General features: G+C 34.5%; 1 protein-coding gene across 3 annotated transcripts in view; it reads right to left on the bottom strand.

Moving 5' to 3' along the window:
- Asap (ArfGAP domain of ASAP) overlaps nucleotides 1-26,521 on the bottom strand; it is a 291,585-nt gene that overhangs the window by 206,211 nt on the left and 58,853 nt on the right. For all 3 annotated transcript variants that reach the window (XM_085947281.1, XM_085947282.1, XM_085947280.1), the window contains exon 2: nucleotides 8,697-8,769. In XM_085947281.1, the coding sequence (XP_085803407.1) occupies nucleotides 8,697-8,769 (73 nt within the window). The remainder of the gene's footprint in view (nucleotides 1-8,696; nucleotides 8,770-26,521) is intronic.

Below are 26,521 nucleotides of genomic sequence, written 5' to 3'. Positions count from 1 at the left end.
AAAGGTTTTTTAACAATCGCCCATATGTAATGTAATGTTATTTTATGGCTGACTTAAAATTCAAAAACTGTTTTCAATAATGAAGAATGAATTTTCACAACACTTGTTAGAATACCTCAGAACTTCGTGTACTTTCAATGGCATAGCACAACAACAAAGTAGACGCCACCTACATATCTAACGACAAGAGACTGTGTGAAAATACGCCTTAACTCCAGCGTACGCATCACATACGTTATTTGGGACTTTGTCACTGTTTCCACGCATACCCGTTAGTTTTCATGCGTATAACGTATTTTAATACAAATTTCGTCACATTTTTCTTGGATTACTACAGTACGAAATTATACACATTAATAATCTAATACTTATAATTTCACAAGTATTTTTGTAATATTATGATACATGGTGCACATTCACTTCACAAACGAAAAGGGTTGATATTCGATACTATTCTGATATCTCTACCAAAATCCAATGCGCAACTAGAATAACACCTGTTAACCGAAAGGGCAGCAGGTAAAGGGCTCCCTTGTCACCCGTGATATTTAAATGTACTTCCGGCAGTCAAGGAAAGCCCCCATTTTTTATCGGAATATTGGTAGGTACCAGGAGCGCTAAACAAAGTAACAGGTGGCGGATATAACCTTGTTAATATTTAAATTGTGCGGGCAATGTCATATGAGTATGAATAATATTCAGCCGTATAGTGGCTGAGGTAATAGACAATCAAACTGACAAATCCCAGTCCCGAAATCAAAGTATGGTAATAAATAGCATATTATGACTATAAAATTAATATAGAGTTATTTTCATTACAAATTATGGGCGTTTATGATATTGTGTTTCTCTCTCCGTGAATAAACTGTGTGGATGACTTAAGGTGACGCATCAGTGAAACGCCAAATAATTTCCAACTGTAGGCGCGACGAAATTTTGGACTCGCTGCCATTCACTGAGAGAATCTCGAGCCGGAAGCACGTCACTTTGCTGCGTGATGGCGACGGGTCAATTAATTCTAAAATCGTGTAAAGATGACTAAAAACGTTACCCATTTACTTTAAAAAGAAAACATGTCAATGAATGAATATATTATTATTGTTACTAATAGAACAATAAACAGAACATAAAATGAACGTATGTTGGATTTATATGAAAAATAATATTTCGTTTGACAGGTGTCATTTGCACCCGCGACCCGCAGTCCGCGCATCGCCTAGCAACGATCTTTTTAGACCGTGCCTCAACTAATGCATGGCCTTAAATAGCAGATAAATATGCGTCATCAACATTTATATATATGGATTGGGGGGGGGGGGTGAAAGCTTTTGATAAGGTCGCATATAGAAAATAGACTGGGAATGAAGACGGACGCTAACCCTCCCCGGCTCTCCTCAAGAGCCGGATTAAAATCACACACAGTAAAATCATTCAAACCTACACCACAGATCATCATCTACAGATGAAGTGGATAAGAGGTAATGCTCAGGTGCCCCATAAAATAGGATTACCCAACGTAACGTAACTTAAAGTCACGACTGAGATATAGTCATAAATCAAAACCGTCAGCAATGTTGCAATTCTACTCCGTGCGCACAGGCGACACAACGCAAGGGCAGTGACATAATGCACATAACCGCAACGAATGAAAAAGCAGCTTCTGCACACGCATCTAGGTAACATTTATCTATTCTACCTTCGCCCATGTCGAGTGAAATTTGTTACAAATAACAAGCATTTTTTTTTCTACCAACAATCTCGCATTAACGCTATGTGCGGAAGAACATTAAGTTTCAAGTGTTTTGTGAATGACAACAAAATCACATCGACAAATTCGACATGCAGTCGAGACGTCTTTCTATGTGTAAAGCAGGAACTCAGAAATAATGGGAACTGAAATACCTAATGGGTAAGGAGAAGCAACCAAACGATCTCGAGTTCGAGAAGGACGCGAAATCTGTCAACGGTAAGAGCGATGTATCTATATACGGACGTCCCACAGAAATAGTACGGGAAGTGCAATCCGTAACTTGATCTGTCATTGATGATGACAATGAAGATATAAACTCCTTTATGAATCGAATTATGCCAGGAGCACAGAACGGTGTAACGTAACAGGTGGTGTATGGATATAACCTTGTTAATATTTAAAGCATTGCGAGCAAAGCGATTTACGACAGCCAGGCGGATATTGTTGGTTCAGGCCAAAGTATATAAACAGACACGAATACGCAGAGAAAGGAAACTGATAATTTATGATTGAAATGGCGATGAAAAATTGGTTTTATAACGGCCAGGTGCGATATAAAAACAAACTAAAAAACCTGCTAGATAGATTTAAAAAAATCACATTTGTCAATATCCGATTGGCCCGCTTTTATTAATACCATGCGTTGAATTTGACGTACATATTCGCAAACAGTAAGATAATATTCTGGATACATTATGTTTACCGTTGTAGGGACAGACAATTTGTCATTTGAAACTGATGCTTTTGTTTGCTTCAAAGAATGTTGACAGACAGTCTGTATTTCAATTTCGATAAATGGCATATTATGGATACTTTGCCAAAATACTAAATGTTTAATATTATAAGCACTCTTTGTAATACTTGTAAGTTTGCAAATAGTTTTCAACGACATCTTTAATACACGGTATAACAAATACACTGCAAGATAATTTAAAAGTGCATTGTATCCAACACCGTTGATTTCTCCCTTACCCCAATCGTTTTCTTTTTGATGCTTGTGCATTATGCTCAACATGCATATTATCCATACCGCGTCTTTAACCAGTGGAAGAACACGTTGCCCAAAAACTACGCGTACGTCGTAATGAGAGGTCACAGATTTATTCACACGTTTTCATTCAGAAATGTATTATGACGAAAACATGGTTTCTTCTAAAAATATATAACAACCAGCTATTGTGGCATAACACTAAGAAATAATATTAAATAATACTAAGTAATATTTCCAATATGTCTTGAGACAGAACAGTGACCAGAGAACAATATGACGATATCATAAATTGAAGATAGTTTCTTACGTTATAGTGGAATAACTTAACCTCGAAATTGAGCAGATTGCGATTTTTTACTACTGAATTACATGGGGTATTGTTACCGTTATTATTTCCGACTGCTCTTACATGAGACATATTGCATCGTTTTCCCTTGCTCGGTGTCGCTCTAACTACGTCATATTTTCTGTCAAAACTATTGAACTTCACGGTTATGTGGTATGTTTATAACTTCTTATATTAAAACTTCATTATTTAGAACGCAAATGTCAGTCATTAATAAATAGATTACTTAAATATATATATATAAATAAATACATAATACTATCCAAATGAGGTTGTCGTTACGATATTAACGACAATGGGGTTTCCCCGTTAGTTAAACGGTGATATTTACGAAACCTTTCGGTTGTCCAAAACGACCTCTGAGCGGGAGTCAAAGGCGTAACACCAGCCCCCGTCTAGACGCTCAATTTATGAACTTTACTTTCCTGCTTTATCTAGTTTCGGTAAGTATAAAAAGTGCAAACTGTCCGATCGACGGAAAGGTTTTATCGCTGCGCTCGTCCTCAACTCGAGCGGAAGCCAAAAAAGGGTGCCCAAACGATACATTTGGGTAGGTAGTATGACTGACTAAAAAAACTAACTTATTCCATAATGACGGTTGTGATTGGTGGAAATTGTATACATAATGATTTTATGATTATGTATGTATGGATTGGTTTAATAAGAGGTGCACAATATGCGGCCCTCAATACCATTTATTGTGGTCCACCCATAGACTATAGATCGTCCACCGTTCATGATCGTTCATAGAGGGTCCACCTGTTAAGTACCTTATAATTACGTAGACTTACCCCCGTTTCAGACGAGACACCGGTGTCACGCTCGTATATAATAAGGAGGCCTTTGTATTCGAATAAAAAGGCCTTTGTATTATGTTTATGAACGCCCCGAGCTAATGAGTCAAAGCGTGTCCGGTACACTTTTCCGTCGGCCGCTACATTCTCAAGCCGCCGATACACATGTTTTTATGACCGCAGCCAGTTTTATGATCTAATTTATATCGAGAAATTATGCGTTGATTCATTAGCTCTGCACGTTCATAAACATAATACAAAGGCCCCTTTATTCGAATACAAGGGCCTCCTTATTATATACGAGCGCGACACCGGTGTCCCAACTGAAACGGGGGTAAGTTTCCAGTGGAACACAATAAAATGCTACCATGCATTAATTATTGCTTATAGTTTATTGTGCCGCAACAGATGTCATTGACATACGTGCAATGATTGGAGCAGACAATGGGATGGTATATCTGCAACATCTTAAGTTTCCAGTGGAGCATAAAAAGAGTTTACAAAATGTATGGCACCTTGAATCAATTCAAAAAAGGTTTTCACAATTTCAACGAAAATGCAATTTTTGTCAATAGTGTTATTTTGCATGTGTGTAAAGTCGATTTTTACGGTTTTAATTATATAACATTGTCAAAAACGCATATTTTGCAGATATACAATTTTGCAATGGAAACGACGATATATTGCATATCATTGCAATTATCCTTATTGACAGCGTCAATGAGCTGATATTGAGTTTAATCTTGTAAATATATAATATTCGGAATGCAAAATGAAGAGTGACCGGAATAACAATTATGAACACATTAAAATAAAAATAATAAAATGTCTATATACGGAAGAAAATCAGGAAGAATATTATTATCATTATCCGCAACTAGCGCCGTCATCTCGAAAGAAAAGGTATGAACATGTACTAAATTATAGATACTTCTTTATATAAACGGTGCACTATTTGACAAAATGTCAGTTTTGACTTAAGAATTACAAAATATGGAGAATCAGTTGGAAGTTTCTGGGCAAGGCAGCACTATCTTTGTGGACTTTTATTTTACCATAACATTTCAGATACATTTTTATGAGATCGACATGAATATCAAAAGAGTCTTAATTGTTTTAGTGCAATACTACACTTTATTACATTTTTTTTAAATTGGTTATTTATAATTTTAGATAAAATGTTCATTTTTTAGGATATTTACATAATAATAATATGTACTTAAGTAATTTATGAAAATATCTAATTATTCTCTTATCAGTACCTATTCAAAAACTTTGACAGCCATTTTCTCCAAACAGGTTTTTGACAAATAGTGTACCCTTGTACTGAGGAAGCAATATGTTCCCTTTGAAGCCTGCCAACAATTCGATAAATGGCTCCTGCTAATATAAATTATGCTTATGTACCTATCACTGATTTAATAAATTAATACATTGATAATTGAAAAGGTATATGTATAACGAAAAATCTTTCATTGTCAAGCAGATGTTGTTTTTCATTCGGAAATACTTAGAAATACTTAGTTATATTATTTAGTATGATATTAGAGATTTTTATTATAACCTTCACTGAAAAAATATTCTTAAAACAAATGGTTGTAATGATTATTTAAAAAATGTTTTTTTTATGTTAATTGTTAATGAATGTGAACAACCGGCAACCATACTTATAGAAAGCCAATATTTAAAACAGTAAGGAATATACAAAATAATGAAGAATTAAAAAAGTATGGCTGGTCACATCTGGAATTATTATTGACCCTACTTAGCCTATGCTTCAGTGGCAAAAAATGGGAAAATTATGCAAAGTTTACGTCAAAAATATATCTTAAATTTAGCCCTCTAAGCTTTGAAAAAGTTGGCCGCCCTACAGCTCGGCGACCGGATTAAAAGTTCGGACAGTTTGTTTGTGTATGGAGCGTATCCCTTGTTACTGATAAAAAAGGTGAAGGGAATTTAAACATGAATGCACTTTCACCTGGGTCTATTACACTGCCTATTATTATAATTAAAAACGCGGAGATACCCAATGAACACTGTAAACTCGTTAGAATAATGAGTTGTCAGATGAAAATGCCTGCTTATACAGAGCCAGTGGAAAGAATTGAGTGCTTAGCTATACCCGTAAATATTTTTAATGGTTTTTTTAAACGCTTTATACAGCAGCGGCGAAGAATCGTTACTTTAACTTGTGTCTAGATTTTTTTAATTATAAGCATTTATGACAGTAACTCCCAACCGGATTCCACAAGAAATCGCAAAAGCTTGCGAAAACAATTGTATCTCATAACCTTTTAAGTAAAAAAACGTTTTACGTGCCTTATTTTGAAACAATATAGTTATTATTGAAATAGGGAGAGTTTCAGTTGAGAAGTAGGAAAGTTTTTTTGTAACAAAGAAGAAATAATGATGGGAGGAAATAATACCATTTCATTTGCCAGTAATGAACATTGCCACTTACCACGAATCGTTAATTGTTTTTATCAAAATGTTCACAGGTATATTTTGTGATTTATCTCCTTGGTACCGCAGTCAGCCCACTACAACATCTGACTGTCGGTTTGACTTGTCACACACTTCTCCCGCAGGAAGTGTCGGAGACAGCCGATGGGAACGTCTGACTCTATACAGACCAGAGGAGAGAAAAAACTCAACGTCTTGTGGTTCTATCGGCGCGCGGTTTAATATGTGATAGCAAAGTAGAGTAAGGATTCCGCCAAATATAAAGGGCTGGGAATCACTGGCACATTGTGACATATTATTATGTTCTAGTCGAAATTTGATTGCAGTGTTACGTAAAATGATCAAATATTTTATTTAATTATAATGATTCACAATAATAATTATATTAGCACACGAATGCATGGCTTTGGGCCAAAGTTTCACATGATTAATACCGCATTGGATAGGTTATGCGCTAAAACGGCCGCCAGCACGCTTATGAACAGGTAAAATTGATTGAACATTTAACGGACTAAGTGTTAAATATTCAATGCCGTAATTTGCGGTTTCAATAATTAGAGTCATTTTTATATCGGTTACTAGTGTATGTGGCAGTATAGCCAACTTCATTTTAGTTGAGTGGCGTATAGCGTGAGATGTAAAACGTATTGAATTTCTGATTGAACAAATAGTACGCGATTATCTCAAGTAGGTAATTGTCGTATAAAAAAGTTTCGTACATTTAGACGGGAACAAAAATATAGTCAACTCTAATTTATAATGTACTCGATCGCCCTTATTTTATTATGACCAAGATCAACAGAAAGACCATTGATGATTGGCAAATATTACAAAAGTATGAAATAATCTTCTCAAACCTTTTCTTAACACGGTCCACGAATTCAGAAAAAAATCCTCGCCAAAAATTTAAGTCTTTAGTGACGAACAGTACTTTATTTACCACTAATTTTTCATATAGGAAGGTACATTTTTATTAAAAATAATAGAACATTCTATTTACTTGCTCATAAAGCAAAATTAAAAAAAAAAAAAATTAACCCACATAAACAATTTAATGAGAGGGGTGTGATTGCATATTTTTACACAGTAAATCAATATCCGGTACAATGTTCGAAATGTTAATTCGCAGGGTTTACTCCAAAGTCTCCGTTGAAAGACACGACCTGTATTTATTTTGTTAAAGGAAAAGGAATTACACATTGACTGCTGACGAGATAATTACTTTTTAATTACCACATTTAAATAGCATGTTAATTATATCGAATGGCCACCTAATCATTACGCGCTAGGTGCGTCTTTAGCGATAATGCTGCTTTTGCGATTGACGGATATTCTTGTTGTCACCTTATCCAAAATTATGCAAGACTTCTTTCATTAAATTCGACTTCAAGGGAATTATCTGATCTAATATTAATAAATTCTTCTTGAACTGCCCACGTAATACGATCATAATTTAAGGATTTAGCAAATGGTGTTCTTATCCAATAAATTGTACTTTTGGTCTTAGTTTAAGTTTGGGAAATATTTGTTGAAAAATCGTTGTGATTCGGCAATGTGATCAAGTATAACACTTTTAATTGAATTTAGTGATATTTCATTGGTGGTAAGAAACTCATTGAAGCATGAAAACATGTCTGTGCATCCTTGATGGATACCTTTTGACCACGAAGAAAGTTTTTTCGAAAGCTTGAAATTTGGTATTCAACATTAAAATGTTGATATCTTTTCCCAAAGAGATAGTTTAAATTCATTTACTTTGTCAAAAAAAAAACTTTAAAATGAGTGTTTTTTCAAATAGGTACATATATTTCGCGGCTCCGTGGCAGGAGGTCCAGGGCCCCCAGGGGGCTGCGCCTCCCAGTTTGAGAAGTACTGTTTTAGTGGATTAGTCCTCAATTAGTCCGGAAAATCGAGAATTCTACTGGACATATGAATGATAATGTTTCAACTAATTACTTAATAAATTAAATAATCGTAAGTACAAAAATCAAAATATTCGAGTAACTTTCTACAGATTTGACACGCTGTCGTCTACCCACTACAATAATATTTTTATTAAGAAAACGTGAAGGACAGACAGAACATACAATTTATTGTCACTTATGTTTTCACAATAACGATGGAACGAGATAGTAATTATGAGTGTACCGTGTATCATTCTCGCTTAAACATTATTATGAAATTACCTGTATGACCAACAGCACCTGTGTGTGCGCTTTTCATCAGAATTAAGTAATACTCATTATTGAGCGGTACAGAAATAATTTCGTAACATTAGTACTTTACACAACATTGTCTTCCTTCAAACTGAAATCTAAAAAAAATATATAAATATTATCAGGAAGTACTCACAGTTTCCAGAATTGTGAATGGCCTTAATGGCCTTTTTCATCTTAGTCAGGCCATCGCGGTCTAGGTCCAATGTCTGGAAAAAAAACAAATAATTTAGAAATACACTTTATAGTCGCAATGCTCATGCGTGCATGGAATGACATACGTATTATATTAATCACGAAGGGGTGATGTAAATCTTCTCTAAACACAAGAAGGAGGGATGCACAGTGTACCTACTATTATACCCTCTTGAAGATATAATTTACTGTTTAATTAAATTAAACTCATAAAGAGTTTCATGTTGTTATTTTTCCAAATTTATTATGAAGTACTTATATAATAATATTATCCTTCTACTTAATAGGATTTTGATAATAAATTTCATGTTTATAATTAAATTAAGTTGAAAAAACGTAAAATAAGTAGGTATGACCACAAAAAATGTACATTTACTCTTTTGTAGCTTAAATAAGTATGACATATAATTTCTAATTTATTTATTTATTCATATGAAAACAAAACATTGTGGACATAACAAATCTAAATTCAAGACGTTCACAGCATGAGATTTACATTATAACAAATATTACCCTCACAATAGAGAAGAGAATAATAATATATTAAACAATAATAAAAAAAAAATACAATTTCATAGAGAAAAATAAAATTTCGAAACAAAATGCATAGCAAGTCACTGAAAATGTTTACGTCTTTGGGGAGCGCATTGACTAGTCTCTCACCACTCGCTAATGGAGCCTGATATGCTTGACACGAGGAAACGGTTCCGATCCAGATTTAATCATTGCTGCGACCACGTAGGTAATTGACAGGCGCGTGTAAATTCAAATTCTTTAGGACACCAGGATTGGAAAACATCCCTCGCGATAACAGGCAAAAATGTTTCAAGAACATAAGATTGATAGTCTATCTATATTTATTATTTAAACAACCGCATTTTACTGAAATAACCAATGTTTAAAGATGATCTGATTTTCACAGGCGGTCGGGATAATTTCGTTAGATAAAACGTAATGTCAGACCATGTATAGGTGTGTCGTTCGACATATTAAATCTATCGGGTGATGTAAGATGGCCGGGTCATCCGAGCGAGTGTCGGTCAACCAGTGTTGCCAATTGTCACTGTCAAAAAAAATTCAGATGGGGTAAGAAAATAAGCCAGTTGGCAGGAAAAAAAACACTAAATTTTCTTATAAATAACACAAGCATAGTAAGTAGCTTAAAAACTAGCACTTCTAAAAAATAAATCACAATGCATAGTTTTGGAAGAATAAAATGTATTGAAGGAGAATTAATTGTTTGCAATTAATTACTATCTAAGTCATAGAACGAAAACATAATCAGTTAAGAAATTTTGTCTTTAATTCAATATCACACAGTCAATCCTTGTCATTGTACATTTGTGGAGTTATTAACATACGACGTATTTAAATGACTTTAAAAAGTATAGGTACCTGCATACAAGTATATCGTCACCTCAATACTATAACTAGATAACTCTGATTTGGTCATTGTTGGGAAAATGAAATTTAAGCTTTACTTGATTAACATAGATCAAGGCTATAATTATTATTTAAAATAAAAATGGAAAATTGTGCTTGTATAATTAGGAACAATTAAATAATGTTTAATTGTATAAAAAAATATTTTAGATATATTATTTATTTATTTAATGGGTTTATGGTTTCAAATTTTCAAATACAAAATTAACACAGTTCCCATTAACTTCTGACTTACCTAGTTTTATCATTTTGTAGAGAAGGAAATGCAGAATCATATCCAATAGCTATCCCAAAAACAGTGAAAATCAAGTTACATAATAATATTATCTAGTAGTAGTATTGAGGTGATGATATGTAATATACATATTTGAATTTATGATATATCGTAATAGATGTATCCTTTAGTTTTTTCTATAAAATATGGTCTCCGTAGATATAACTAATAAATAATTATAGTCAATTAAAACCTCTAATACACTAATACATCCTAATCATATTATGCACCATGACGATTGACGATAATCACTGCACCAACTGTTAATAATTAATGCAACCAAATTAAAATTAAGATATTGATGTAGACAGTTTATTTGAATTTTCTCACATGGCATCTTCCAACGGGAATGGAACAACTGGGCGCCAAGACAATTGGACGCCGCACTGTCGTATGAAATAAATATACATGCGTTACGATTTTATACAGAAAGTAGATGAGGAATTTTAATCAGTTTCTATTTACTGCTAAGTTTTTTTTAAATTCATTTTGCTCTCAATAAGTATGAATACTTAATGTTTTTTTACTTGCGGATTGAGAATTATCGTCCCTGAAGCTTTGTATAAAAACAAAAGAAATATCTTCTTGTTGGAACTTAAACATAATACATGCACAATTAAATCATTTACGTGTGCATATTTAAATTCTGACCAAATTTTAAATACTTAATAATTTAAATATAAATAATAGTATTGAATAAATATTATTGGTTTACAGGAAGCTAGGCGGGAACCGCGCTAACTTTCATTGCCGATTTTGGCAAAATTCATGAATTCAAAAATGAAAACCTGAAATACAAATAACCCAGTACACCCTCGGCCATTTTCAGAATTTGTTTGCCGCTGGCTTCCTGTAAACAGTGTAAACCGACAAGAACCATATTTATAAAGTACATATAATTCACGAATTTCGTTCGATTGCTTGGCGCCCAGTTGTCTCGGCGCCGAATCGTCCTCAACCCACTTCCAACAACTGCAAATTATCGAATCGTTTTAACAGACATCGAGAAATACTCTTGAGCAGTGAGATAGAATTCAACGGAGAGGATGAATTGTTTTAACATGTTGACTGCCAGAGGGCGCGAAAGACGTGGGACGAAGTCACCATTGATATACAGCGAGCGGATACCGACGCTTGACATTTTTAGTGACCATTAATTAACTGCTACTAAATAAATTATTCCATCTAGTCGACTGGAAAGCTTATAACTTATCCGCGGAATTTGTATTACGGAAGTGGATTAAATAAAGAGACAATCTTTTGAGTCGCACAGTGAAATTTGGTTTGGTTAATAATACCTGAGTATGAAACATTTATGTTGGAAGGGTTTTAAGAATCCAATCGGAAAAGATATGCGTATTTTTCACAATCTGAGTGTAAAAAATCAATCAGAACACCAAACGGTCAAAGTTTGAAAAAATTCTCATAACATTTGCCGTATGAGTATCACTTAGTAGCGGTTTTTCGCTTGGGAATATTTTCTGAGTGTCTTCAAGTCTGTCAGCGCCACCACGTACCTAAAAACGCCAATATTTTCAATAGGGTACTAGAGAAGGGGCGCGCAGAAAGACCCGTCTAAGGAAGTCAAGGTCTGAAATGACGAGTAACGCTATCAAAAAAGGAAAAGGACATACTTAGTTCGTATGCTATACCATGAAAGGTTGCACGTTATAATAATGCGATATGTTGGAAAATGTAAATAGATCTACTGACAACTGTCCTTTTCAAATCGCTTAAGAAATGCTCACTCTAGATTTCGTGGAATAGCTAGGAGATTATTGAGAGCATATGCAATGTCCTGTAGTAACACAGTTATTTCAATCTACTGATCGGTCAGTTAGCTTTTGATAGAGAATATTAATTTCATATAAATCGCGCCAATAATTTATATATGCATGGGTAAGCATTGTGAGTGTAACGTAACAAAGTATGATAGAAATAAACGTCATAATGTGACTCACTTCCACTTTCAATAGGTAAACAAATACAATCAGCATGAGAGCTGTAGCATACGGGAAGTTAATTGAAACACACTCTTAATTAGCAATCAGCGAACAATAATAGCAAAGTTGTACATGGTGTAGGCATTGTTGTACGAACAACTGACACCATAACAAAGCAATGAATGGAAATAGTTACTGAGGGGTGTGGCTATAATAGCCGTTTTATTTTTTGCAGAATTGTTGAATTAATTAGAAGTAGCCTATTGTTTTATAAGTCAATTAACTACGACAGTAACCAGTAGGTTAACTACTGACGGTAAGTTGTCACGAATGAGAATATTATTTATATTATTATAGGTACATAAAAATAAACAGCCGTTATTAATACTATCGACCGAAGTTACTAACATGGAATTTGAATTTAAATTCTAATGGATTTAAGTTTTTTACCTACTATTCCATTATTCAAATGGGTAGTACAAAACTTATTCCATTAGAATTTAACAGCCTTTCATTCAGTTTGAGTTATTTTTCAGAAGTTTACTACAGAATTTACTTCAACAGAAATAACGATTCGATTATTGTCAATAGTTGTCAATAGAACCGGCGTTTTCGTAGTAAAACACCAATATATCAAATTTGGTTTCTTTATATTATATTTTATTCTTTCGTAATATGTTTCTAACTATATAAATTTATATTCAATTAATAATTATATAGGTACACTATTAAAAATTCTTTATTGACCATACATACTTTCGAATAACGTCGGAAACGTACTATTAGAAAAATTACAGGAACTGACCACGACTTGAACACACATCAATGCAGGTGGTGGTTAGGCTACCGATACAATTCAAAATCAACCCTAAATATATTAACCCTTAAAAGCATGATTTTTCCGATTTTGAATTAAAATATATATTCATATGCTGTTGAATGTTATAATGCCTAATTTAATGTCATCGATTGTGATTAAGGTTAGTTCTGGGAAGAAACATGGCGTTTTGGTTGAAGTGCAGAAACCGCCAAATCGATTTTATTAGCAAAACAGAGATATTAGCGATACAAAATAAAATAGAGTCATCTGGTGGTCAAACATTTAATTAAAGGGATGCATGGTTATTGATTAAAAGTTTTTAAATCAACATTAAAACTTGTAAGATAGAGACAAAAGATGCCATACAGTATGTGTGCTCGTATGAATATATCATATACCTACCTACTTAGTTGATATTATGCTACTTCAAGGTTTAACTTTTAAGTGATATTCGCCACATTTTTTTTTGTTGTGTGTGATTTTTTCACACGAATTTGTATTTGTCTTATTGCCTTTGATCCATATTATGAGAAAGATATTGTAAAGTAAAAAACAAAAAGAATTTCATAAGTTTTTTGCAAAAGTTACTATTGAATTGAATACTTATAAAATGAGGCAGTATAATATATAGGTACTGAGTATAGAATGTGTAGAAAGGATAGGATCATAATAGTATGTAATATATAAATGACAAGGCTGGTTGATAGGCATGAAAAATCTTAATTGGGGATTACCGAGGAGATGTTTCAAGTTGTTCCCCTTCATTTTACGGTCGGTCGTAAGCTTCACCACTTTGCTGTCTGTAAAGGAAAATCCGATTTAAAGCTTTGAAACCTAAGTAAATATTATTATGCTTCGTCCGCAGACAACTGATTTTTAATGGTGGTTAGTCAGATTTATAGAGGGTACGGAATGATACTGATGTATTTTTTTGTTTACTACATATCACTCCAACTATAAAAAAGGAAAGGAAAACATAATTATCACCTGCATCAAAATAATTTCTAAGTTCATATTTGACTATATAAATCCCAAATAAAACGGGAAACATAATATTATGTAGGTACTTACATAGGTTTATACAAGAAGGTACAAGATAAACACACATACTTCAATAATATCAATTTGCTTATCTACAATTAGTATCTACATCTTCCCAAGTAGATACCTACTATTAGTAACGCTACTAAGCGCTGTCCGACTGCAAAAATCACAATATCAATAAAAGTATGCTGTATATTACGTTAGCCGGCTCTCACATCAAAACTCGTCCGCCTACATGTCGAATACGTCGATGTGACGTTATCCTTATTCACAAAACACATGTTGCCAAATGGAGCTCCGCAGATTGGTCGAAAGCGACCGTTTCGTTTGAAAAAAACATCTGCTGTTGTAATCGACAAGTTGCATGCTTCTCGGCTCCGAGTCGAAGACGCGAGGTCGCATACAAACACCTACGAATTGATTATTCCTATACTGGCTCGCCGATCGCCTCATTCATATATATACACGTTTCGAAGGCTACGCGCGACTGTCGCTAAGTAGTGTGCGGTCTTCACAAGCAACACTGTATCGTCGTTCTCGAAAGGTTTGATTTATGGCTGTGCGGCATACGAAGCGAGTTTAGATGTGAGAGCCGACTTAGGGTTGATTGACGCTAACGGCTAACCACTAAACCATTAAGTATACTAGTATAAAAGATGCCTACACTTTTGAAGTGGTCGAAGACTTCACTTACCATGAATCCAATATTAGCAAAAACAACGAAGAATCCATCTAACTCACAAAACAAATATAACCAACTTATCCCTTCTATCAATAATTTTAAAATTCAGGAATGAGTACTGAATGACTAAGATTCTAGTATACCTATATATAAAACAATCACCCGTACTGTGTGACCCTCATATGGAGGCCAATACCTAGCGAATAGAAGGTCCTACGTCGTATATATATATATGGACCAGATAAGTGAGGAGAATCCAGAGCAATATATAAAAAATGATCTGGATGGGACACTTGCAGCGGATCAACGACACCTGTACCCACGGCCCCCACAAGGGCGGAGCTGACAGGGCTCTATCCTGGGGGCCCGGGCCCCTCCTGAGGAGGAGCGAGTCGACCAGATAAGTGAGATAAACACACATTACAATTTTGGTTTAATAGTAAAAAAGTCGCCTGTGGCGCTATTTTCCTTCAATGATATTATTGTTTGAAGTTATGCGGTTGTATGATACAATTTTTAATTGTGGAAATCTCCATAATTCAAATGGATGTATTAAAATATACAATAAAACACTAAACATACACATTAATTTTACCGTGCACCTACACTATTTGGAAAACGCTACTGTAGAGCGTCACACTGCCTTTACCCTTAGCGATATGTAGGGGGGCCCGCCAAAGATCCTAGCCTGGGGGCCCGCTTCACGATGTGGGGTCCATGCCTGTACCTATTCCAACGGTGCTCGATGGATTCCAAGGAAGGAAGAGATACCGATATTTCGCTATAGAGACAATGTGGGGAAGGACGCCAGAAAGCTGTTGCTGGTGGACGATTAGCTGATTAGTCGATTTGGGATCGCCATCGAAGAAGAAGATACTTTATCACATAAAGTAAATTATTCCAAAGAATGCAAAATATAAAGAAAATTATCATTCAGTAGATAACTATTTAAATATAAGAATATATTATTGTAAATTATAAATCGGGTATAATCTCGCAATTTTCATGATTTTCAATATAAAATGTTTTTATATCGACGTGTACCTAGTGAAGTGGTATATAAATATTTTCTGATAATCACCTCATAATGAGCACATATTATTATTAGATTATTATCGATAAGCATCCAAGTATTACCACGGAAGAATTATTGATTAACTATCTCATAGTGGATAACATCATCACGATATGAACGGAATCTAATTCAGATTTAGGATTTTCCGAAATAGAGTTGAGATATAATTTTATTAATAAGCTGCGTAAAAACAAAATAAGACAGGTCACTTGGTCCATATGAAGTGGATACGGATACATACGTAACAAATTTTATCACTCACATTTTAAGTAAAGAAACGGAAGCTTCGAACTGATAAGAGAAAAATATTCCATTTTTTTTTTTGTAAAAAAATCAGATTATAATTCTTGAGTTATCTGTCAGAATTTGACTACTCTACTGTTGTGATACAGTTCACCACATTTTTGGTTACCAATTCAAATTTCAAACACAGCGGATGGAGACCGCCGTGACATGCAAAATAAAATAAATACACAATGTGATGGTAAATTTATTCTAGTTTCGTAGAATTTGTAGAGCTATCTATCGTCGTCGGCATTATTATTCACATCCCAAAATAACGCCCGGTATGAATTCTACACCCGTATTCAAGCTTGCTGAAAAGACGAAGTCCTACATTTTGTACCAGCTACGCATTCAAATGTCGCACTTCAGTGAGATTGAATACGGCTATAATATGAATGCTTTCATGAAGATGGCAGTCATTGCCGTTATTTGAATTTCTTTAAGAGTAAATTCAATCTTTAAAACATCAAAAACATGAAGAATTTTATATCATGTAAGTATATATTTCAGAGAGAGAGAGAGACTTACAAATAGTTATTAAAAAAGTTCAAAGACTGTTTGGATGTATTTTATTTCCATGTTTTCAAAATCAAATGAGGGGAAATAATTAATATTGACGTCGCAATGGAAAACCCAATAATTATTACCACCGTTTGCTCGGAACTCATACATTTCCTCAGTAGTTCCCATAGGGCCTATATGGCGTAGAAGCATGCATTATTGTATTATATACGAAGGACCATGAAAAAGTAACCATTCTTGAGTTTTCGTTGTTTATGCATAAAAAATCGTGAAAAGGCAACATAGGAAACGACATGGTATGACAGATGAAAATGCAGCCAGAGTTTTTATAAACCATACAATGTATGAAACTACAATATGTTTGGGCGTGTAATTCGTGGTAAAACCTACTCAAAAAGTATAATATTCGGAAAAGTCTAGGAAACAGATTCGGCCGGAAGGCAAATATCATGGGTGACGAATCTAAGTACCTACATGGTTTCATAAAATCACAAACTCGTTGTTCCTGTCAGCGGTCAACACAACGACTAGCTCGGGCTTGGATGGATCAGAGAAGAACGACAACGTGTACAATAACGGCCATTTTGGATTTCTCCCGGTGTTCTATAAATTATTATATGTATATTAATACATAAACTATAAATTCTTCACCATAATAAACAATGCATTCATTTCCACCCCTTACCGATGTATTATAAATAGAAAAAACATAACTGTACCGTTTCAAAAACAAAATAAAAAACGCAATGATAGTACCTATACTTGTCGGTGGTGGGTACTTTGTAGGTACTACAAACAGTAGAAACTTTAGAAAGAAACTCTTGAATGCGAGTAGGTAGTCTGTTTAAAAACACTTGAAAAGACAGAATGTATTTTCATTGGATAAAGTTCTACTGGTGAAAATCCGGCATTCGAGGTTTTTATTTTTTCATTTATGGTTATGGATGTTGTAATATGGAAATAACGCGGTGGTGTATGATGGTATGTATTTATTCATGAAGTATTATGTATGAAGCGGCGCGGAAATGTCGCTCAGCGATGGAAATTAATGGGACAAGCAAGGGAAGAGATGGACGCATAGATAAAGATATTAACATCGAAGAGCCGTGTTCAGAATAGAATTCAAATTTGGAATATGTGCGCTGTAATATGTTAGAGTATTTTATAAACACAGTCGTAAGTACATTCGATACAAGTACCAGACAGTTTCTCGTAAGGATCCATTCTAAGCATGGGGTTGCAAATTAATTAGGTGTGGACGTAGGAGGAGATTAAAGACGTAATTACTAACCAATTCCGCGCTCTGCTAACCAACCAATAGATAATTTGAGAATTTATGGCTAAGGAGACGAAATCGATCGTGATGAAATTAAGTATGTGGAATAAGTTCCACCATTAAAGTGATTACTAACCAAGGTACAACCTTTCACTCATAATTGAATAAAGGGTTCTACATATTATGCCAAATCCCAGTTGTAAACACTTTAATAAGTAACTAAAAGAAACAATAATGGTTAATTTTATAAAATTCGCCATCAAAATACTATGAAATGTTTGGATTAACCACGAAATTAAACACATCTCGAAATTATCCATGCTGTAGGTGCTTTTCATTTCAATTCATAGATATGTAAGTGGTTGGGCCAATTGTATTGGACGTCGTTCCTTATTTCCACACCTACCCCAAATCCTAATTTACTATTGTCACATGACCAGACGACGATCAATTACGGGTCATCAGTCGACCGTGATTGAATAACATTCAGTTAGCTCGAGTGAGATCAAGAAAGAGGTTGCGTGGGGGCTTTTTGTAGTATATAGTGATCCAAAACGCATATGTTTGAAATTTGTTGCGTTAAATCTGATACGGTTTGAGCGAACGTCGCGTCTATAATCCATCCTGAACTTCATCTTCATTCAGCCCAAAACCAAGTGAAACCGTGAGAGACATTCCGAACCGTCCGTTTACCAGTGCGTGAGTGCGTGAACACCAAATCGGCTCCAGCGAACGCCAGCTCTGTCAACATAAATCATCAAGGCATCCTGTATACCCCCCCCCCCCACCCTATCCTTCAAATTACAGTCCACTTTACAGGAGGAATGTAGATATGAGGCAAAATATTTTTTGAATCCATTAATGAAAAATATATTATGAGAGTAAAAATTCAAGTAGGTACCTATTCAACGTCATTTGCAGTAAAATCCTTTAGTCCATTCATAGATGTCAATTCTGTATCATCAGCGATAATTATTAAAGTTAATTAAAAGAAGTAATAAATAACTTTTTATTCACAACACCTCAATCCATTCAGTGCTGAATGTTTTCCAAAAGTAAAATGAATTTATTGCGGTTTGAAAAGTTTTCTATCGATTTCCTTACCGCATGACCAGAGTCATTAGCCGATTAGGCCGTGTAGCGATGTTATTCTAGGTAGCCACATGTCACACACCACATGTAATTATGTACACTATCTAAGACACGGGTTCTCAACCCCTGGGTCGCGATCCCGAGGGCTCTAGGAAAGTGTTTTCTAGAGTTGCCAACATGATAGTATTCTGAAAACAATACTTATTCAATAAGTATAACGCAAAATTCCAAAGGTACCAAAATTCATTTTTAGTCGGTGTCAATTATTTTTTTTTGTGTAAAATTTATGTATTTATGTGGCACTCGGGAAGTCGACCCTCGATTGACGGCGTCCACCGAAAATCAGAGAATTTAGATAAAAGTGGCAAAAAACCGTTTCAGTATCAAAAAAGATAACATTTAGTCTTTCAGAGACTAGGTGTAGATGAAACCAAATGCAATGTTTACTAATTTAAAAGTGGAAAACGTGTAATGCCTGATAGTAGACGGACACATACTACGTAGTTAAGGATTGTAATGCCGGTATTTCAAAACCGGTATTCAATTATTTATCGATACCAAAATCCCGGTTTCAAAAATCCAAAATACCGGTATTTTCGGTATTAAGAAAGCATACTCGTTTATGTTTTTTGAAAATGAATTTAATGTTATTTTTTCATTACTTACTGTATATTAAATTTAGTGTATAAGATGAATGCTGCCAAAACGCGAATATATTGACTGAAGCCAACAAAAGTTAAATAATAATAAAACAAAATCCCTCAAATAATTGTCGCGATGAATTAACACATTTCGAAGTAATTTCGTGGTAAATATTTCCAATTATTCTATAACTATTGATCCAACGTTGATAGCACATCCAACAAACGTTGAATTTGAGAGAGATTTTCCTATACCCGGGCATGATAGTATTTGTAAAAATTAGCACTACTAAAATATTTATAAATATCTATACATAGGTACTATAGGTTGCTATAAAATCGTGCTTTAAATAGATTTTAATACATAGTTATGTTTATTTATAGATACTTATTTTTTCTATAATATGTTTTGATGAATACCGGTACCTATTCAATAAGAAATACCGAAATACACGTATTGATATATTCATTCAGTATTACGATCCCTATACGTAGTAAAAGTAAATTAAAGCGTGATAGTTATTTACCTACTAGAAAAATCATTGGTATCTAACTTAAAAAAGAATGTGTTGATTGATCATTTTTAATGTATTTTATTTATCTCAATGTAAATGTTTTTAACACAAATGTGGCGGGGGGGGGGGTCTCAGGTTACTTGACCATTGTGAAAGAGCGTTGCCACATTAAAAAGATTGGAAATCCGTGATCTGAGAGGTATTATAAAATAAAAACAATACTTTTGTATGGCGTGACTGTCATGGCAACTGAAAATTTCACACATTAGGTGAACAACTTACCTATCGGAACGATATCGACATTTCTTATCAGCGCTCCTAATCCGATTGCTCCACTTGTTATAGATTTTCTGGGACGGATGAATTATAGAGGGCGTTGTTATGATGATTAACAAGTGTAGTCATATTAATAGGGAAAATGTTGTGGAGTTTCGCGTTATCATCTGTATGCCCGCGGTGCAACGGAAACAGATTGATAAGGTCTACGCCCACAAGTGATAATGAATTAAAGGCACCATGATATTTTGGCATTGACACAGTCACAATGTGTTGACAACGTCGTGGAATAAGGTCAATAAAGGTTTATTTTAAATCTGGTGGCAAACAAACAAAAACACATGGGTATGAGTTAAAACCTATTTGAGAAACGTACATTTGAGATAAGTACAAAAAACTACACATTTCAAGACCAGAGTTGCCAACTTAGCGTTTTTCTTGCCAGATCATCAGTTTGCAAAATTTCTATCCGGCGTATGGCGTTAATTCTAGCGTTTTTCGACACCGAAAACAGCTTAATACTTCTCATAATAAAAATAGAATATTATATTTTTTTTTGAAAATCAACACGCTGATCTTTTGTACCTTATATTGTATAAATAAAATAAATGCTACACACAAAATGGTGACTAAACTGATTACCTGCGTTGATTTTCTGACGTATTTTATTAGTTGTAAAACACGAAATTCTACGTCGATCTTATAATATCTTATCGATAAAATAATATTAATAATTACGACATATTTAAATAAAAACTTATTTCTATGCACTTTTTGAATTTTGAAAATTTTGCATTTTCCGGTCATCTAGGATATTTTCTTACGCTATCTGGCATATTTTTGAGTATGACAGTTGGCAACACTCCTCGAGACAATGGAAAACTCAATACCTACTTATTCTCAAAATCCCTTATCTGACAGGTTGACGTTGACGAATATAAGACGGCTGTACCTGGCTGGTAGAAGACACCTTATTTCGAAACTTAAGACTCTCCGAGTTTGGTACGAGTGCAGCTGCACCGGGCAGAAGTAAATATCACCCTAATGAAGACCGATCTCCGATAGGGGTAGCGCGAGAAGAATAGGTATTAATCGACGTCTTTTCTACAGCAGCAAATAAAAGATTTCCAACGATTAAAGGGTAGTTCTTTCTATTAATAGAAAAAAGCCATACATTATACATTTTACACTTTAATGATAAGGAGGGTATGTTTTGACACTTAACTTTACGGGTTGATTTCCTATAACATTCCGTGCATAAAAGGATAAAGGTAATATATTAATTTTAAACATTCTAGAAAATGAATTTGAAATTAAGTAATATGCACTTATATTGACAATTTCATATGGTATTTTTTTAAATAATACACCTGTGCAGAATGGTGTTACCGAAATAAAGTAGTAAGGAAATATCAATCGGTGATTGATTATTTTAAAGTTACTTTTCTATTGGAGAAATAACTTCGATGGCATATAGTTTTACAATTATATAGAAATGTAGGTCTTTCTTAGACTGACTCACTCAGCATACAACCAATCATTAAGGCATAATTCTAACAAAACCACATCCATTATTTACTGTAGTCAGCCGTGAAAGTTGTCGGAGCAACTACTAGAAATCATTATGAAGAGTATTCATAAGTGGCAAATTTAACTCTAAAGTTGTATTGAGTGTCGTGTGTGAAGATGAAAGTTTCAACGTACATGTCGACCGATAGAAACCACTAGTGTTTTACACCAGCGTTTCTCATAATGTGGGTCCCGATCCATTGATGGGGCGCAGAAATAATATACCGAGTCGGGACGGATTGTACTGACAATGAAAATTACCTCTCAATTATCATGTGTGATTGTAATGTTGCAATTAATTTCTGTTTGTTTTGGGTATTACCAAAAGGCGAAACCGCAACACCCCCCCCCCCCCCCCCCATGCGTATAATGAAAGGAAACACGGATCAGTTCGATAATATTATTGTGCCTCAGCGTAGCGGTGACACGTCAGACCTCTAATGGTGTGGGTCCCATGTTCGAATCCTGGGTCTGGAAAATTCACATGTTATTTTTTAGTATGTGTTTGGACCCGAAGTATGGACCTAATAAGTTTAGCATGTGGCTGACATGCATTTTTCGTTAAAAAAAAAGCTGATAATACAACATCCACTCTTAAGATAGGACAGTTAAAAAAAAGTATAGTTTCTTATCAGTGGCGAAGGGTGACTTTTATAACAACGTAGGCTGTGGAGATCAGATACAAAGAACACACTTGTCAGGTATACTTACGGGAAATAAGATGATAGTACGATATTACTACTGATGAGTGATGAATCAGTACACACTAATGATAACGACACACTAATTCGATGAAATTTCAATAAGTCACTGACGACATAAAATTGAGCGATGAGTTTAAATAATTGTGTCCTAGTATGTAGTCTTCGCCACTGTCGCCTGTGGTATGTAGTAGTTGAACGAGTGAAGTGAGCATCATAGCCATTGATTACATTTTACATTAACTTAACAAAAATAAATAATACATAAATAGACTAAACATCTAATAAGTTTCGAGAATAACATTAATCATCCTTCATATTTAATAATATATGTTAATATTGTATAACGGTTATAATAATTTAGTAAAAACAATAAATAATCTAGGGTTAGTGCAAAACTGCAGAGTGTATGACCAGTCTACGCAGAAATTGAATTAATATATACAAAAAACCCGTCTGTTTATGTTGTAAAAATATTGTATTTTGAGAAGATGTTGTTTCATACGATTTTTCATACAAATACATACTACGAGGGTGGGTCAATAAGTCCTTAGAAAAGCCGACAGGTGGCGCGACTAGTACTGTAAGCGGTTTGTTTTCATGCAGCGGCACTACCGATTCAGTATGCTGCGAAGTTTCAATCAGATTGGTCGGGTTGTTGTTTTTTATTTTCGTACATTCAAAAAAAAAATTTGCTTGTTTACAAAAATGGAGAAAATTGAGTTTAGAGCTGTTATTAAACATTTTAATATAAAAGGGTAAACAGCAAAGGAAATAAAAAATGAGTTGGATTTAGTTCACGGCATATCTGCTCCTTTACTTGCAACTATTTATAACTGGTTAAATGAATTTAAACGTGGTCGTACATCAACAAAGGATGAACCACGCTCAGGACGTCCTGTAGAGGAGACTACACCAGAAATGATCAATAAAATCCACGATATGGTGTTAAGTGACCAAAGATTAAAGTTGAGTGAGATAATTGAGGTTACAGGGATCTCAAAAGGTAGCGTCATTTCTATTTTACATGACAAATTGGGCATGAAAAAAGTTTCTGCAAGATGGGTGCCGCGTTTTCTCACAGTCGACAATAAACGCAATAGGGTGGTGGCCTCTAAAGCCCTGTTGTCGCTCATGCAACGCAATCCGGATGAATTTTTTCGTCGCTTTGTGACTGTAGATGAAACATGGATACACCACTATACTCCCGAGACGAAAGAACAGTCAAAGCAGTGGATTGCAAAAGGCGAACCATGTCCAAAGAAGGCGTAAACAGTAAAATCAGCTAGTAAGGTTATGGCTACTGTATTTTGGGATGCACGTGGAATTATTTTCGTTGACTATTTGGAAAAAGGAAAAACAATAACAGGGGATTATTATGCATCTTTATTAGACCAGCTAAAAAACGAAATTGAAGAAAAACGGCCTCATTTAAACAGGAAAAAAATCCTCTTTCATCAGGACAATGCCCGTGTTCACACATGTTTACGATCAATGGCTAAAATTGAAGAATTGAAGTTCGAATTGGTCGACCACCCACCGTATTCGCCAGATTTAGCCCCCAGTGACTTTTTCCTTTTCCCAAACTTAAAAAAATGGCTAAGTGGACAACGTTTTTTTTTCAAATGAAGAAGTCATCGATCGGACAAATGCTTATTTTGAGGACCTTCCGAAAACTTATTTTTCTGACAGTTTAAAAAAAATTGAGAAACGTCTAACCAAGTGTATTGAGCTCCAAGGAGATTATGTTGAGAAATAAAAAAAAAATACAAAAATAAAAACTGTTTTAATGCTTTTTTCTAAGGAATTATTGACCCACCCTCGTACGTTCATTTCACTTTTTATCTTTTAAATTAATTTTTGCACTAACTGACTAACTGACCAATTCGATACGTGGTGAAAAATTAAGATTTTCTTCTTCTTTGTTAGGGCAAAATTTCACTGAACTACTGAAATACTATTAAAACCCAGTATATTAAGTATATTATTATGCCGCGGCTATTAAGAGTTTTGAAAGCGCTGTTTTACGCGGTTTAGCACTGACCCGCTTTTGCGTCTGCTGTCCTAATAACAACACCTCGTAGTAAAGATCATTTGCAAGAAACCTGTTTACAGTGTTACTATTTAATCGATACCATTGACTGAGGATGCTTGTTGGAACATCAATTCAATCAGATTGAGAGCAGTCATGTTTTCGGAGGTTCGGACATTCCGAAAAGCAAAAGCCTGATCGTAACATCGATGACGCGACAATGAAATCAAAAAATGGAGTGTAGGTCATTTGTTAATCGAAATGACTATTTTGAACGTTTAAAAACGGATCATTTTGATACGCTATCAACAACTTGTGACTTTCGTTTAAATATTAGTAGTTTTTATCATAAGATTACCCACAAAGCTTAATCTAAACAAACCTAACCTAACGTAACCTAATAATTTATAGTACTAATGTCGAAGGAAAAACCATTAATAATAATAAATCCTTTAATGATCATTTTCAATTTAGTGAGTAGATACAGTAAATAAAAAGGGGGTTGGAAAACTAGTCTGTATAATACGATAAAAAATAGTGTGTACCTACATCTACAATAACCAGCCAGTTTATATTTATTACGATAAAGTTTTGTTTTTGAACCGTAGATACTTAGTTAATGTCCCTACCAAACCACAACCGTCCGCACCACACTCGGTCTTAATCGGGCGTATCACTGGACCCTTCGTTTGGTGTGAAGCATATTTTTTTTTATTACTGGGAATGTCTCAGGAGCAGTTACCCAAGACTGAAGTCGCAAAGCACTCACATGTCCTTTGACTGAAATTACATAACTTTAGGTTAACAGTATCTATGTGAGAGAGGAGCACGTAGAGGCATAATTTAAAAAAATGTAGTAAGTAAATAACAAAAAGCTGAAGTGAAGAGATCTTCACGATGCAAATATGACGCCGCAAATTTTCTAAATGCAACCAAATTAGCCTTTTGTGGCGACCAGGTCGGACGGTCAGATGAGCAAAACAGCTAGTTGAACAGACTTACAATAATAATTATCTAGTGGAGTAATATGCATTTCAAAACGACATGATATTGCCACTGTCACGGGTAGCCAGATACGTTCAACGATTCGCGCCAAAATTAAACGGGATCTTTTTTTTTTAAATTATTGATGGAGCTATAATTCATTATACTTTGTATTATTTTCGTATTTCTCGCGTATAAATAAACGATTCTGTGAACGGTGTATATTTAATTTATTTTTTTTACCTGGCTTAATTGCCACACTTCCGCCAATGATCCTCCCTCTGAAAGAGAAGATTAAAATAATAATACGTCCTTAATGATGCATCACGCCGGAAATTGCCTCTGAATCCGTCTCAACTGTTGAAATAAAGATGCGCTCAAAAATAAATTCACTCGAATGGGTTTCAATACGGAAATGTAGGTATGTATAACGAAAATGGAGTTCAATTGAGAAAATGGAGTCAAGAATTAGTCGTGTACGTGTAAGCAAGAACTTGTAGGTAAAAGGATTAGGGACACAGAAAAAAGTACAAGGCAAATTGAAAACAGTTCATGAATCACCATCAGGTTACTCTAAAAACAATTAACTAAA

The sequence above is a fragment of the Rhyacophila brunnea genome, unplaced genomic scaffold, assembly GCF_057557595.1.
Source record: "Rhyacophila brunnea isolate RB1 unplaced genomic scaffold, BYU_Rbru_1.0 scaffold_2, whole genome shotgun sequence".
Classification (NCBI taxonomy): Eukaryota; Metazoa; Arthropoda; class Insecta; order Trichoptera; family Rhyacophilidae; genus Rhyacophila; species Rhyacophila brunnea.
The sequence above is the reverse complement of the archived record's forward strand: the minus strand, read 5'-3'. Positions and strand labels throughout refer to the sequence as shown.